This window comes from Oryzias melastigma, linkage group LG8 (assembly GCF_002922805.2).
Source record: "Oryzias melastigma strain HK-1 linkage group LG8, ASM292280v2, whole genome shotgun sequence".
Taxonomy (NCBI): Eukaryota; Metazoa; Chordata; class Actinopteri; order Beloniformes; family Adrianichthyidae; genus Oryzias; species Oryzias melastigma.
This window is the reverse complement of record NC_050519.1, coordinates 5221256-5237849: the sequence shown is the minus strand read 5'-3', so window position 1 is coordinate 5237849 and position 16594 is coordinate 5221256. Positions and strand designations below refer to the sequence as shown.

At 40.5% G+C, this 16594-nt stretch overlaps 1 protein-coding gene across 5 annotated transcripts in view; it reads left to right on the top strand.

The window, feature by feature from the left end:
- cacnb1 (calcium channel, voltage-dependent, beta 1 subunit) overlaps positions 1–16594 on the top strand; it is a 38014-nt gene that overhangs the window by 1950 nt on the left and 19470 nt on the right. For 4 of the 5 annotated variants that reach the window (XM_024272213.2, XM_024272214.2, XM_024272215.2 and 1 more), the window contains exons 2-6: positions 2423–2509; positions 14241–14360; positions 14448–14570; positions 15795–15931; positions 16147–16214. In XM_024272213.2, the coding sequence (XP_024127981.1) occupies positions 2423–2509; positions 14241–14360; positions 14448–14570; positions 15795–15931; positions 16147–16214 (535 nt within the window). Of the gene's footprint in view, positions 1–2422; positions 2510–6937; positions 7183–14240; positions 14361–14447; positions 14571–15794; positions 15932–16146; positions 16215–16594 lie in introns of those variants that run through there. The other variant, XM_024272217.2, reaches the window with a different exon arrangement.

Below are 16594 nucleotides of genomic sequence, written 5' to 3'. Positions count from 1 at the left end.
GTATCAAGGCAATAAGCAGAGGGGAAAAAATACATTTTTTGGTATTTTTTTTAAAGGATTAATGGATCATAAAATCATTGTGACCAAACCTGCTATAAATTTAGACTTACAACCATTTAAGTCAAGTTTTAGTCTCCCAAGAGTGATGCTGCATTTGTGAAATGAATTTTATTTGTCAAAAGAATCAATTTCAGAAAAAATCATTTAGAGAATAAAAAAGTACTCTAAGGTCACGTTATTGGGACGATCTGCTTTATTTTCAGTTTCTTGAGAGAATAGTCTGATTTGGATGGACACCACATGTCCAGTATTGATCTAAATAAAAATTATATTAAGGAAAATAATAAGGAAGTGACTGTTCTTTGCGGGGGTTAGGGTTAAAATTCGTGCGGGCAATGAAGCAAAATGCATTTTGGCCATACGTGTTGCTTGTAGCCGCCATGAATTTCCGTCAGTTTTTGTTTATGGTCGAATGTAAATATGTGCGAATGACATCAACCAAAAAAAAAAAAAAACCTTTAAAACTTAAGATTTTTTTTATTTGAAATCAGTTTAAAAATTACACAAATCCAAGCTCAATTGCCCCAATCTGAAAATGTCCAGGTGAAGACTCAACAGATCAAATACCAAAAAACAAACAATTTAAAGAAAACACTATTTGAATACAAATTATTTTAAATCAAAAGGTACATTTTTTATTAAAAGTGGCAGGAAGAAAGGTGTTACTTGGAATATTTGACCTTCTTTTAGCATTCTTTTTTTATTTTTAGCTAATTGTTTCTGAATTAAAGCACATGAGGAGTGGAGCTTCTGAAGAATGAACTGTAACCTTAAGCTCACACGGCGAGCGTTACAGATCAGGTGCGATGTGGGAGCGGTCTATCTACAGCACATGGCTCATCTTGGTTACTGGATGGCTGCAGCCGCAGGTTCTGCTGCCGACCTCACGAAACTCCGAATTTACTTCGGTTCACACGATAACCTGCCGTTTATATAGGAGGTACGGTTATTCGCTGTTGAAAATTTAAAACCCAACAAAACGGGTCGAACGTGTTCGTCTGCAGTGAGATTTCCTCTCGTTTTTTTAAAGTTGTGTAAAGACTGCGGCGCTCTTCAGTCCGAATACACCCAAGTGGACCCGGGTCTTGGTCCGTTTCCACTCAGTCTGAATAGGCTCCATGCTCGAGCTGAACAACTGGACCAAAAGGGCCACCGTAGTCGGTCATTACAGGATGTAAACAAAGTAGAGCAACGATCAGACACAACAACTTTTAACGTGATTCACATTACAGAACTTCCATTATTCTTTCTCTTGTTGCTTTGCCCCGCCCTCGTAATTCCTGACCAATGACCGAAGAGATCTTTAGTCCTGTGTTTACAAGGTTCAAATCTGAAACCATGCATGCTTAAGCTTTCGTTTGTGTACAGTCTGTATTTTAAGCTGTTCCAGTGATTCTACACACATTGTTGTTTACATTTTTCAGCTAAACTCTAGCCGTGCAGCAGAAACCCAATTTCAGACCTAAAGATGACAAACGATTCATCCATAAAATGTTCTGTTGGAAAGTGCTCTCCATGCAGGAGATAAAGAGTGTTTTCAAAGATCGTTGGACACCTTTTTCAGTCGGTGTAGGTGGACAGATTTGCAGCAGAGATGTCATGCTCTATTTTTGTATCCGGCAGTAGAGAGTACAGTTGCCCGTGAGCATGTTTGACAATGTATCATCGCCTCATTCTGTCTAATGTTAACCCAACACTTTCTGCTGATGGATGTGAGAGTTTTTTTTATTACTTTATTTCCCAGCAAAAGTCATAAAAGGTGATTAAAAGTAGTTTTCTGAATACTAGAGTTTTTAGATGAATGGATGTTTTCTGAGGCGTTCACCTGACAGCCTCTCTCTCTATTTGCTTGAGCAGCTCATGTTTGTTTAAATGTATGCTGAGCGTCACATGATGTAAAGAAAAACGATCCAGGAGGATGGTTTTATGAAAGAACCCCTTTTTTTCTGTAATCTGGTCTGTACATAACATGAAAAATTTCTTTTTTTTTGCCAGCAATTCTCTTCTCACCTGCCGACTGCCAGCAAATTTGATTATTAGATATTTTGTAACCATGACGATGTGGGCTCATAATGCAATGTGGGACTCTGCCCAGTGTGGATGGATGAGCCATTTGCCTGAGGTCTGCCAATCAGATTACAACGTCCCAGTTTGCATCGGGACATGAAAAATGACCATGTTCGTGGACACAGTGGGCACATTTTCTCTGATCCACTTCCTGTGTGGTCTGGCTCTCCCGCTGCTCTGATCCGACGACCGGCCGCGCTCAAGAGAAGTGCTTTTCTCCAGAGATGGAGATTTCTGAGAACATGTTGGTGCAAATTTACAGCTTTATGTTCTTTGTCTTTCCTCTAACTTCCAGGGAAAGTACGCCAAGAGAAAGAGTCGGTTCAAGCGCTCAGATGGCAGCACCTCCTCTGACACCACGTCCAACAGCTTTGTGCGACAGGTAACACTTCAGGGGGGAAAATAAAACACTTTGAAATGCTTTTAGTTCTTTACAATTTAGAAATCTACAACTCATATTTTTTAAACATTTTAAAGTTCCATTAAATTGAACGTTACATTACGTTTTGTGTTTTGGTTAAAGAATATAAGAACTATAATAGATGTAAAAAAAATAAAAAATAAAAATACAATTCCGATTTATAGTATATCAGTTATTCAGCATTTGTGGGTTTCAGTCATTTGTTGTGTAAATTGATTTTAAAGAACCACTCTGATCATCTATTTTCAAACTGCTCTTAGTTCTCTTTTAATTGTTATTATTTTTTTTTAGCTAAAAAAAAAGTAGTTTTCGATGACATAGTTTCTGCAGAGTGGCAGTAGTGTCAGCATTCTTCCCCTTCTCACTGCTGAGAGCTCTCTGTTTACAGCAGTAGTGTCTAAATCCAGGTCTCCTGCTGGTTTTCCAGAAACCCCGCCTTCTCTGCGGTTGATCACCTGGGTCAGGTGTGTTTAGCCAATCAGGAGCTTCAATGGCATGTTGGTTAGAAAACTTGTCATTGGACTTGGACTTACTCTTGATTCTGAACATTTCAAATAAATAAATACTAAGAAATGCAATTTTGAGCTTTTTTGTGTATGTTCTCTTATCAGAAAAATACCACAAGAACATTTTCAAAACATGGTTTTAATTCGAGTGTTTAACAGTCTATAAATAAACGCTCCAAGTGTTAAAAATCTTATTATTTTAGAATAAAAATGCTGACAATTTATTCGTTTTTTTACAGTTATCTATCATCTGAGAAACAGTTTTTGTATCGCTTTAAATCTCTACCAAACCTATAAACTTAATGTTTTTATAATCTAATAAAAGTTCAGCTCTAATAAAAAAAACTGAAGTTCAATAAAAGGAGAAAATTGGATTACGGTTCAAAGTTTCTTTTATCAAAAAACTCTAAATATATGTTGCAACTTTATAGTTACGTCAGTTTTTTGGGTGAAACGTTGATAAATATGCACAAGTTTAAAGATATTAGTACTTGCTTGTTTAGAGCAGCAGATAGATAATTAGTTTTTAAATCGGTTTTAGTCAAAACTGCTGCATATTTATGCACAAGTTCCTATTTTTTCTAGAATATTTACTGATCACCATTCAAAACGTTCAGATTATTGCAGTGATTTTAAGTTAAAAATCAGTTTTTAATTTTAACTAATGTACATTTGTGATTTAAAATTAGTTTCTTTTGATGATATTTTCACTGCTATCAGTCTTTTTAGATCTGACATTTTCTTTTATTTCGTTATCCTGACTGTAAAAGCATTTTGTTGTCCTGTCTTTTGAGATTCGTCTCTTTCTCTTTACCTGTCGGCTCCACAGACTAAACGCATTTAAACTGCTTTGATAGCATCACTATAGTGAACCCCCGGTGACCTCAGCAGCACAGCCTCATTGTAGAAGAGTTGGATCTGCACCACATGAGGAGAGATTTCCCCAGGGTCAGTGATGAACATCACTCATTAGCTGCTAGCTTCACCGCTCACCAATCACCTCCGACCTTGGATCAGATCTTTGAGTCGATATTTTTTTTTTTTTTTTGTAAAATCTGTGGAGATTTAGATTTTCCTCCTCGTATAAGGAACACAACACAGCCGTGGTCGTCTGGACCTGATATTTCTCCGGCCGCGCCGTCTTGTAGCTAAGCGTCCCGCCCCGCCTCCTTCCAGATGACCCCTTCATTTGCGGGAGGAAATGATGTGCCCCGTGCTGAATGTCATTTATTTCTTCAGCCCTGGTCTTGCTGTTGCTGAAAGCCTCCCATCTCTGCGGCGAACACGGGGAGCTGAACTTTCCTGTGGTTTCTAAAGGTTAGCCGTGTTCTGGCTCCCACTGCCTCGTCCTTTATTACCTCTGCGACTCGGGGTGGAGAAGGAACCACACGGATCCTGCAGGTGGAGAGCGTCTATAATCCCCCACACAGTTTAAGCAGCAGATTACACACAGTCGGAATGGAAAATACTTCCTTAAATTGTGCTTTTTTTTTAAACAATATTGTCTTATAGTAATGTGGGGGAAAAAGGGGGCGTCGTATAGGTTCATGCACATCCAGCAGATACTCACCGAAACAACTGAAAGCAGAGCCCTGTAGAGGCTTTACAGTCTCACACACGCCCACACAAGCGTGCACACACACACGCACACCACAGTCAACCAACGGTGGAGCCGGCTGGTACACTCGGCCTGGTTTCTATGGTAACCGGGCTGCTGAATCTCTTCCCCCTGCACGCAGGCGAAGTGGGATGGAGAAATGAAGCAGAGGCCGTTTAGATGGAATTGTGTTTGCTTGTGTTTGTTTGTGCGTCCGTGGGGGTGGTGGTGGAGGGGTAGGGCCGGCTTTTGTGGTTGCGTTCAACTTCAGTGTGTCTGCCGTTTCCTGTTGATCTTTTCCCCATCACTGAGGCAAAGAATGAAGAAGCAATCAGACACAGGCCCAGAGTAATATTGCTCTTTCTCTGCTAATACGACAGTCCAGACTGAAAGAAAACAGCACTAATGGTCTGCCTCACCACAGAATGCCAAGATCATTAATAATCTTTCTGCAGAGGAGAAGAGGAGAGTTCATAGATATTCATCCACTTTTACTCACTTGTATGTTATAAGTTAATTTTTAAGGAAAGTGTGCTTAGATTCTTCGTACTGTACATCTATTATCAGAACCATAGAAGTCGGTCCAGGCTTGGCTGCCTCACACAGCAGATGCTTGGAGTTCAGATAACAGTCCTGAATCCCAGCAGAGACCCAGATGCTGCTACGCCTGATGACAGAAGGAGCCAGCTTGTAGATCTCTCTGGTCTGTCATCTCTTTTCTGCTGGTTGCAAGTAAAAAAGGAAGATTTTGGGGGGGAAGGAAGAAAGCCTCGTTGGTGTCAGAAGTCGCCCTCTAGTGGAGGGTCCATTACTATCACCACAACGTTTTCAGCCACCACACACTAGTGCTGCCACGAACGATTATTTTAATCGTCGGCTAATCACTGATTATTTTTTCTGATGTGCAAACTGGATGTAAAGCACACATCATTAGCTTTAAACTAACTAAAAACTAGATATATAGCATTACCTTTGAAAATGCTAGTGTGAATGCTGTAAGCTCTATTTGGCCACTGAAGATGCTAATGCTAATAGCTGAAGATGCTGAAATTGGCAGCTAAAAATGCTGAAGTTGATAGCTGCAAACACTGAAACTGATAGCCAGCTAAAATATTAGTTAGATAACAAATTAGCCTAAAAAACTGAAAAAAGCCTGTTAGCCAAAACGGCTAGCATGCTGCTGAAATATTAGCTAAACTCCAAAATAGCCTAAAAAAACTGAAAAAATCCGAAATTTCCCATCCGAAATTAGCCAAAATAGCTAGTATGTAGCTGAAATATTAGCTAAACTCCAAAATAGCCCAAAAAAACGAGACGGCGTCAGAATCAATCTATAGCAGTAAGCGGAAATCGTAACTTTCACGTTAAATTTCCTACACTTTAGAAAACCCTTTCAAAATTACATTTTAAACCCTTTTCAGAACTATCAGCTTTTATACCCTTCAATGACAAAAAACTGTAAATTTTTTTTAGTGAAACAGCTGATCAGAGCCACGAAATGCAGTTTTTTGTCTGTTACGTAGTATCACAGAGGAAGAAAAATAGGTCGAAAAGGGTCAATAAAAGAGAGAAAAAAGGTCAAAAGCTTAGAATGTTTTTGTTGTAGTCGGCTCCGGCAGGGGGAGGGACTTCCGACTATTAATTTTCGGGCGCCATATTTTTTCTCTGTAGCCAGATTGTCTTGAAAAAAACTGAAAAAATCCAAAATTAGCCAAAATATCTAGCATGTAGCTGAAATATTAGCTTAAAAAGCCTTAATAAATGTCAAAATAGTCCAAAAAGCTAGCAGAATGCTATTCTAACTTTCAACTTTACAACATTCTGACTCCATAATATAAAATAACGACTAATCGACTATTAAATTAGTCTTAGATTAGTCGACTGCACTCGTTTCGTCGGTTCAAAAGTGCGTCCCCAAATAACAAGATGTCGGGAGTCTGAGCTGCCGCCTTCAACAGGTTCCACTCATCAGTGCCGACCCGCTTTCTCCACACCAGAACAGAGGACGGACCAAAGAAAAACACAGAGGAGGGGGTTTCCTTGGGCACTGCCCTCCTCCTCTCCCACGTCAGCTGGGGCATTGAATGGCTGCATACCGAGCCCTCTCTTGGTCTCAGTGTGTTCACGTCCCTGTTTCTGCCCGGCCGGGGCTAAATATATTTCCCCAGATTGCAAATGTAGCACAAGTACTGCAATCTGACCCCCCCGGCCAGCTCCAGCTCCTTTCCTTTACACGAGGTTCACGTTCCTCTGGGTTGTGGAGGTTGGCGGTGGGGGGTGGAGGCTTTGGGAGAGTGCTCTCTTAGTTTCACACATACGGCACCCTCTTCAAGCTTCCTCCCTTATCATACATACTACATACACACACACATGCACTGGTTTAGCTAGCGGGCAGATATCTGTCGCATACTTTCACACACGGCCATAACTCTGTCTGTGGAGACTGGCGTTGCCCCCTTGGTTTGCCGTGGTGCGGCCAGCTTGGCAAACAAGGTATGGAGAGGACCGAGAGGATTCCAAGGCCTATAATGGTAAGAAGGAGAAATCCACCAGCTCTGCATGTTTTCGGACAAACCCGGGACCTGGTTATGTGTGCGTTTCTCTTACCCATAAAAGGATCGGCTTATGACGGCTCAGCTGTGAGACTGGACGCTGGAACTTTTTCTGCCGGGTTTTGTGCCTCTTCTTTGCCGCCGCCGCTCTTCCGGCTGGACTTTCCATTTTGGTCCGGGCCGCAGCTGCTGGGAAGGCGCTGTGTTTTTAATTAGACTTCCAGTCCCGCTGGATGCCTGGACTGCTATGCACCCTGACCGTCCAGCCGGGCCGGGACTGTGGCCATTTCAGGGGGGACGGAGAAGCCCTAAAAGTTAAATCGAGATGATTTCTAAGAATTCTTTAATACGTTTGTAGCACTAAAAGTACCATTTAATATAACTTAATTATAAATAAAGTGACCTCAAGCATATTTTGGAATATTTTTCATATATTAGAAGTCTTCATCTATTCTCATTCAACAGTAAAAATGTTCAAACTTTGAACGTGAAATTTGGTGTTTTTCACACATTTTGACAAATAAGGAACTTTTTCCACTCAGACACTCAAGAACTGTCTGTCATATTAAATCATAAATCTTAGTTCTTTCACGAGTTCAACATCCCCCCCATATATGAATAAAACATGGTAATGTTATCAAGTGGCTGTTTTCTCCTCTTAAAATGGCAATTAACTGATTTTCTTGGATTCCCTCCTCTTTGTAAAAAATGGGAGTTTCTGCTCAGTTCAGTCTGTGACTCATCTTTCTGGTCATTACCGCGCTGCCCTGGCGGTTGCCATGACGCTGGCGTGACAGAGAAAAGGAATATGGACCTTTACAGCCACCAGCTCAGAGCTCCAGGCAGCAAATCTGTTCAGTTCATCCCGTCCGGACTGAGCCCATTTCACTCCGTATGTGACGGGAATACACAGCCAGCCTTCCGGTTGGCTCTCACAGAGATGTCGCGTTCTTCTCTGGAAATGTGAGAAGAAGGCAGATCTGAGAATCGCATCCAGACCAAAAAAAAAATTATGTTTTCACTTTCTTTTTGATTTTCACAGCCTCCTTTATGAGCGAAGTGTGAAGATATTTTTACCTGTTTAATTATCAGGGCTGGAGTTGTTAGCTCGCTGATGGAAATCACTTCTTAGTCACGCGCTCTGAAGCCTGACAGCATCTGCTGGTGGAAGTTTAATCTTTGTTCTCTGACTTTAACACAAGAACCGCTGTGTGGTGACGACGGTTTTCATGTTGGTGAAGAAAATCTCGATGAAAAATCACAGGAAATACTATTATTGATTTAAAATACTCCAAAAATGAATGGTAATCAGTTAGTTTTAAGCTAGTTCAGCTTCTCGAGCTACGTTTACATCGCCCTCGGCAACCATTTACTATGAAAAGTTTAAGCAAATGCACGTTTCAGGCTTCCATGTTCAAAACTATTGCGTTCACATGGAGCTTTGCAAGTTTCTTTGTCCTAAAACGGGGTTAAAAGTTCAACCTGGTTGAATTTTGACCAGAGTGTCAGATTTGGTAGTCATGAATGGATGGCATCCCCTTTAATTCACAGAACCGTTTGATAATTGATCATGGAGCAGAAATTAATAATTGCAGTTTGTGCTCGGCTGGATTTATACACCAAGTCTTTCCTAAATCAGAATAGAGCTGTGAAAGAAAAAGCCTGGAGCAAGATCTGCACTCTTTTGACATTTTGCACCAAACCTCTTCCAACTGTGGGTGATGGTCATGTGCTGGTAAACGGTAAAAAAAAAAGAAGCCCATCCCTGTTTGAGCAGTGTGAACACGTGCGTTCCAAAACCTGCGTTGATTCTTGAACATACAACACATGGCCTTTAATTTTTTACAGGTGGCCACATCAAGCTTCTTTCACCAGATCATGGCCACGACTGCAGACGGCACTAAAAACATGTCTCATTAGAATCATGTCATAGTAGATGTTCACTCATTGTTGTTGTTCCATAGTTCAATAGCACTTATATAACTCACTTTGAACTAAAAAAGGCAGATTATTGGACACTGTTTTTTTCTTACATAACTTGCTGCCTCATAGAGTAAAATTAAGTCACTATATATTTTTTTCTTTTATAAAATCGTTTCCAGTGATTTACAAAAAAATATATATGATTATGGAGATTTTATCCATAATCAAAAACATATTTAATAGACTTAATAGAAATACAATTCTGGGTTGTGGGCGGGACTGTTGTCTCGGAGCAATCCCGCCCTCTCCCCGCCGCCGAGAGCTCTCTTCGCTCTCTAACATTAGGGGCGCAAAAATAACGGCGAGCAATGTTGGATCTTACAGTTTTTAGGGACAAGCACAAGCGTGGAAGCCTCATCGTTTCTCGCACACCTAAGCATGAGCGGGCGAGGTTGTACAAGGGAAGAGAAGCCTGTTTCTATTGGTGTCCATTAGACTGAGCTTTTTCTAGCATCTGGTTTTCTGATCCAACACAATTTGAGTGAAGGGAAACCCTGAAATGCAGTTTTAATCTTAAATTATTTTGCATGGATTCTCTATTATGAGGAAAATACTATGTTGAAAACAAAAAAGATGATTTTTATTGGAGTGGGTCTTTAAAGAACCTTATTGGTTGTCATCTTTTAATCTATTTTAAGCGTTCCCAGTAGTCTTTAAAGTGTGAGCTGAACGGCATTTTTTCCGTCTGCTCCTGATTCACAGTGATTAGAAAAAAGAAATGATCAGAAATGCAATTTTAAACTTAATTTTATGAATATATGTCATAAAAATATGTCAAAAGAACATGTTAAAAACACAAAATATCCATCTATATTTTTTTAAATTCCGACAATCCAACAATGAGTTTTGAATTGTTTTCATAATTTATCAAAATAAAAGCATATGGATTATATGGAAATGGCATTAAATGGATTTTATATAATGTTGTGCATATGAAAGGTGTTTTATCTGTTGTTCAAAGTCTCTCTTATAAAAAAAAAAAATGTTTGGGATATATTGTTAGACTTGTGCCAATTCACAGCCCTTCTGTCATTACTAACTCTATAATTTACATTTTAAATCGACTCGCTCAGCCTCTTGACTTCTCTGATTTCTTTAAATAACTCTCTTGCTTCTTATGAACTTTAACTGATTTCTTCCCTAGAGGTCGACTCCTTTCTGTCCTCATTATTCAAAGCTCTTGCCATTCTGCCCTCTTGCCTTATTGCATCCCTCCATCCTCTTATTCCTTTCCAGCGCTCAGAGCCATAAATTCATCACTGTGGCAGCCTCAGTAGAGAAAATGGAGGAAAAACATTTTTGAGAATTGCTCCTAGAAATATCTTTTTTGCAGCAGCCGGTTGGTTTTCAACAAGGCCTCCCACTCGTGCAGACATTATCAATCCGTCCCCCGTGAGAAAGCTTTTATGCAGCCACCTCTTTTTATGTTATTGAATATTGATTTCCGTCTCCGTGCAGCCCTTGCTGAAGATCTGTAACGAGCTGCAGTGATGGTTACTATGACACTGCGGGGTCTCAGCTGGGGCCAGGCCAATAGGAAAGCGCTGTTGCCATCAGGTGGCCTGAAGCTATTTTAAACAGGAGCTGTATGTGAAATGAAGCAAGCAGCTAATTTAGAGACGCTACCTAATGACATCAGAGGGAAGATGATGATGAGGAAAGTGTCAGAAATCAGATGAACATCTTGTCAGCGTTTCTCAGCTTCTGAGGGTTGTTTCTATTATCTTCTTTGTTGCTTTCTTACTTTTTTTTCAGTTTTTTGTGTGTGATGTGAGTCAGTTGGACAGGTGACTCAGAGACACAACCGTACGCACACAAACCGCCATCGCAACTCCCTCCCACTCCCTATTGCTGCATAAGTGACCTGTAGTGGTAAACGGGTTAGTTCAAGGAGGTTTCTGACGTCGTCGGTGCCTCTTTTTGTCTGTTAACGTTCCTGCGAGTTCCCCGTCAACCTTCTCTGAGTCAGGGCTCCATGTTGGTATGCACCTGTGTGTTCCTAAGATGATTCAGACACACCAGCGTGGGCGGCTGTCCTCATTAGATGCTACTGACGGTGTCATTCCTCTTACCTGAGTGGGATGCCGGCACAGAGAGTTTAAGTAAATAAAACAGGAAGTGTGACTGAGGAAGCGCCGATCCGAACAACAGGTGGAACCGCTAGAATTACCTTTGCTGCTTGACGACGAAATGAAAGAAAAATTCTCCTGACATCAGTGTTTAGCAGGAGAGATGAAGGAGGGCTGATGGGTAAATAAAACAAGTAAAGCCAAAATAGTCTAAAAAATTCGACTTTGTTGTCCCCAAAATATTTCCTTCAAACTTAAAGACCCACTTTGATGAAAATTGTGTTTTTAACATGTTTTTGTGGCATTTTTTGACAGTATATTGAGAATATTTAACTAAAAATAGCATTTATGGGGATTTTTTTCATTCAAACAAATTCCCTGCTTCACTTTGCAACATGATGAGGGGAAGAGGGGGCGGGGTTGCAGCCACCCACAACTTTGAGGAGAATTTCTAGCAAACTGTGTCCTAAAATGAGACGTTTTTGATTTTGATTATAATAATCGTAATGAAAATGCCTCTGGGGGAATTTTGAGGCACCTTTTGATCCCATTCGATTATGAAACAATCATCAAAACATCCCANNNTTTTTTTTTTTTTTTTGTCAGCCGTGATCTTGTGCTCATCAGAAATGTCAGAGTGAAAACTACTTCACGTTTAGTTCCACTCGTTACTTTCATATACATTTTTCGATTATTTAAAAATCATAAAACAATTCAGAATCGTACTTGGATAATAATACATTTTTTTCCCTCCACCATTACTTGGAATACTTTGGAAATAGATCAAAAGATGATCTGAGTGAGACTTTGAAGCCAAAAAGAAAACTTTCCATGCACGTTTTGGTAATATAGATTTATTTGACTAAACCTGCTTGCACACAGAGAAGCAACAGAAGATAAATGTCGTGCAATAAGGTGCTCTAACTTAAATTTCCCTTCTGGGATTTCTAAAAGTGTCCTTCTATTGAATTTCATTCTAAAATGATGCGACTGGACAGCCTTGAAATAAGCAAGCACAAACTTCAAGATTAGTCAGAGCTGTCAGTTTTCTAAAAGATCACTTATATTTGCCTAAACTTTCTTATTGTCTGTGTTTTCTTTGTCTCTAATTCCTGGAAACTGTATTAGTCATAATATACTTTAAAAGCTGTTATGTGTCAGAGGAGCAAATAGTCTTTGTGAAAAGGGATAATGCTGGCTCACTTTTTAGCGCTCGATTTTCAGATAGATTTTATATACAATATCTATCAAAACTTTATTGAAAATGTATACAGATGGTCCTGAAATCATTCAAACAATGAAATTATAATTTGAAAGTTTTGCAGCTTTTGAGATTTTACTTTTTAAAGTCCTCCTCCGATTATTTTTAGATCTTTTTCAAGTGTTCTCGGTGCTCTTTTAATTATTAATATGCAATTTCTAGCCAAAATTAAAAATAATAATACTTTTTTTTGGTCATAGTTTCTGCAGAGCGGCAGTAATTCATTAGAAAGTCACCTCAAAGTTGTGGGCAGGATCATTCGAGCAGAGCAACTAAAACTTAGCTTTTCTGCTAGTTTTACACCTTCAACCGAACATTATTGGTGCCACTAAATTTTCAGGCAGAGTTGATTTGTACGTTTTTGAACCAGGTGTCGAAAGACGTTCTGGAGTGGAGCTGGGAGTTTATTTTCTATCCAACAAATAAGCTCGTATTTTTTCATCTGCTCCTTATTCACAACAGTCTGAATATAGAAATACTCAGAAATTCTATTTTGAGTTTAATTTTCTGTCCTCTATTATCAGAAAAATGCCACAAGAACATGTTAAAAACCCGATTATCATCACAGTGGGTTCTGTAGATGCTTCCATTTTTTCCTTTGCGTGTCAAACTCATTTTATCCTAAAAGAAAACCTAAAATTATACAGAATAAGTGTTTTCATGTGATTCTACATCGACGATTTGAACTTTTATTCAGCTTGAGCTCAAGTGAACTGGTTTAGAAATAAACTGATTAATTGACTGTGAAGTGGCATAACTGAAGCAACTATATATTTATAGATTCTGAAAGTAAATGCTCAAACTATATTTTTGTCCAGAACATTTGAAAATAGGATTAAACACTGGACCTTATCTCTTAAGAATGTATAGTTCGTCGTTTAACGCTGAGGGAGCTCTAACGTCTGTTCGTTAATCAGGAACACTCATTCATTTACTGTGACTTCATCAGCGTTGGGAATTTTTAATCAACATTGCATATGCTGTTTGTCATCTTTGTACATTCTCACCTCTTTTTTAAATCCTACGACGAGTGAGTCACATCTTCTGCCTGGCGCTCGGCTGTCCACAATCTTGCGAGTGCCTCCTACAAATTTCAGGCAGCCCATCGGCTCGGAGAACGCGAACGAGTGGGTTTGTTATATAAATTGAACTCTTCAGACACCCGGGCTGAGCTGCAGGTTTTTATTGTGGTACGAGTGTCTGCATCGGGGTCAGCATGTGAGGGTCAAGTTACCTTACATGAGTGTTGGAAACTGTAGCCACTTCATGAGAAATTTATATCCCTGCTAATATTATTACCAGTCCGTTGGTCATTTTTTTTACCCCCCCTCTCCGTTTCTGTCTGTTCTTTACACTCCCACTCACCGAGCCTGCTGCACTTTTGCATAAAGATTTAAGTCGCCCGTGCGGCGCTGGAGTGATCGGCCTGTTTTCATGCACCTCGTATTACAAGAGTCGGCTTACATGCAATATGAAAGGCCGGGGCCCCTTTTGTGATTATGCCGGTTTGACTTCTTGAAGCGGTCTTAACAACTCCAGATCATGCGTGACTGTCGGGTCGCACAGGACGGCGGGCAGCGACCTAACGAGGAGACGGGATGAACAAACAGGTCTCATCCAAACTAAACGCTTCTTCATTTTCCCTCTAGAGAGGTTTGATTCTTCGCTTCACTCTCAGTAGTTTGTTCCTTTTCCTTGTTCGTTGACTTTGCTGCACGTTTCAGGGCTCTGCAGACTCCTACACCAGCCGGCCGTCAGACTCAGACGTGTCGCTGGAGGAGGATCCCGAAGCTCTGAGGAAGGAGGCCGACAGGCAGGCTCTTGCCACCCTTGAGAAAGCAAAGGTGATGATTGCCGTCTTTATTCTCACAAAAAGGTTAATTATTTTTCTGTTTCTAACATCATTTATTTTTCTTCTGTCATGCCTGCAGACCAAACCAGTGGCATTCGCCGTGCGCACAAACGTCGGCTACAACCCGGGCCCCAACGATGATGTTCCTGTGCAGGGCATGGCCATTTCTTTTGAAGCCAAAGACTTCTTGCACATTAAAGAGGTTAGAACAATCCATCTTTGTGCTGAAATCAAACAATTTGATCTGAACTTTATTAGGAAGGAGAAAACACGAGTTATGTATACGTTTATCTATTTAAAGTCCCCCCTCTGATAAAAATCCTGTTTTTTGAGTTTTTATGCGGCATTTCTTTCATCAAAGAGAGCAAATGTAATAAGAAATAATCTCGCTTTTGCATTTCTGAGTTTTTCTCCTTTTAAATCGCTGTCAATCAAACTGTCGCAGAAAAATCTTCACCACAGAAATGCGAACTGCAGCTGCGGACTCGTCCGAGCTGACATTTAACTCAAAGCGAAACTGCTATGGTAGCAGTGGTGATGATTTACGCTAGTGAGACACAGAGCTACCGTAATCAGACGGGGAGGGGCCTGTGTCTGTGCCCGTGAAGGAGCTCCAAAAGCCACGCCCCCCCAGAGGATATTTATCAGGCAGAGGCTTCACATCAACATGGAAAATGGGTTTTTAAGACATTTAGGTTGTGGGATTTTGGTTAAAAATGTCATAATCATAATTAAATCACCACTGAGAAGAAGGAGGCTTCCAGCTTTCACGTTTACTGGAAGAGATGGTTGATGGGACTAACCATTGCAGCATTTTCCTCCTCAACAATCTTTCAGTCTAAACTACACTGCAACAGTAAAGACAAAAAAGAGCAAACAAAAAAAACGCTGCCAATGGTGTAAAAAAATGGTCTGACCAAGACTTCTTATTTTAAGAAAAAAATTCTAGTCTCTAAGGATGTATTTAGATTGGAGGAATAATTTGTTCTGGAGTGATGACGCTTAATTGGGTTCGAATAGAGTCCTAAATCTTGTGTTTGGTCTGTATTCGGTCAACTGGAGATAGATACTAGCTCTTAATGAGACCAAAAAAACTGGAATGTGCAGAATTAAAAACATCTATATTCAGAAAGTGTAAAGAGACATCATGAATGTATAAAAACAAGGTTTTAAATCTTGATAAAGTGTCAAAATTGTGTGTCAGGAGCAAAACTTTCTGCAGCAAACTCCAGATTTTCAGAAAAATATATACTAAAACTATTGGATCCAAAATCTTTCCTAAATATAGAAAGTACCAAGTGAGGGAAAGGTGTCAAAATGGAGAAATTTCTAAAGGAAATAGTTTGATAGTGATGGTGCATTCTGGCACATTTCTGCCTCTTTTTTTGTATTTTTCGTGACGGCTGTCTGTTCGTTCTGCGAGCAGAAGTACAACAATGACTGGTGGATCGGGCGTCTGGTGAAGGAAGGCTGCGAGGTGGGCTTCATTCCCAGCCCGGTGAAACTGGAGAACACGCGTCTCCTGCAGGAGCAGCGAATGCGGCAGAACCGGCTCAGCTCCAGGTAACCGCCAAGCCCCCTCAGCATCTGCAGAGCAAACAACTGCCTCGCTTCTTCAAACGGGTCACACATGAGTCATGCCTCATTCAGCAGACGATGTAAAACATCCTTAAACAGACCAAAGCTCTGCTGTGACTCATTTTACCTCTCCATGCAGTCACTGCTCCACAAAGGTTCTTTAACATCTTTCTTAAATTCCTACTTTTTTATCAAAACAGTAAATCAGGAGGAAGCTCTAGCCTGGATGTTGCCACGGGAACCCGCAGGCCCACCCCACCTGGCACAGGTGAGGTCACTGGCATGACTGCGATGTCTAATATGCGGATGATAATTGGTTAGTTATCCAGGAATGAGTGAATCACAGGCTGCCGCGGCGTGAAGGCAGACGGGTCTTAGGAGGCCCGCCATTAGCGCGCAGGGCGGGACAGAAATAGAGACGAGAATCAGCCGCTCTCATTAAACTTGTGAAGTATGCTGGGCTTGTGCAAATGTGCATCATTGGGATGACAAAGAGCTGCCTTACGGAAGGGAAAATGGAGAAATATAAAATACTTATTAACTGAATGCAGCCTCAAATAAAGGGTTTATATCTGTCAAGTACACAGTGGTCCTTTGTTTATCACTGGAGTCGTGTTCTAATAACCCGTGTGGGGCGAAACACAGTAA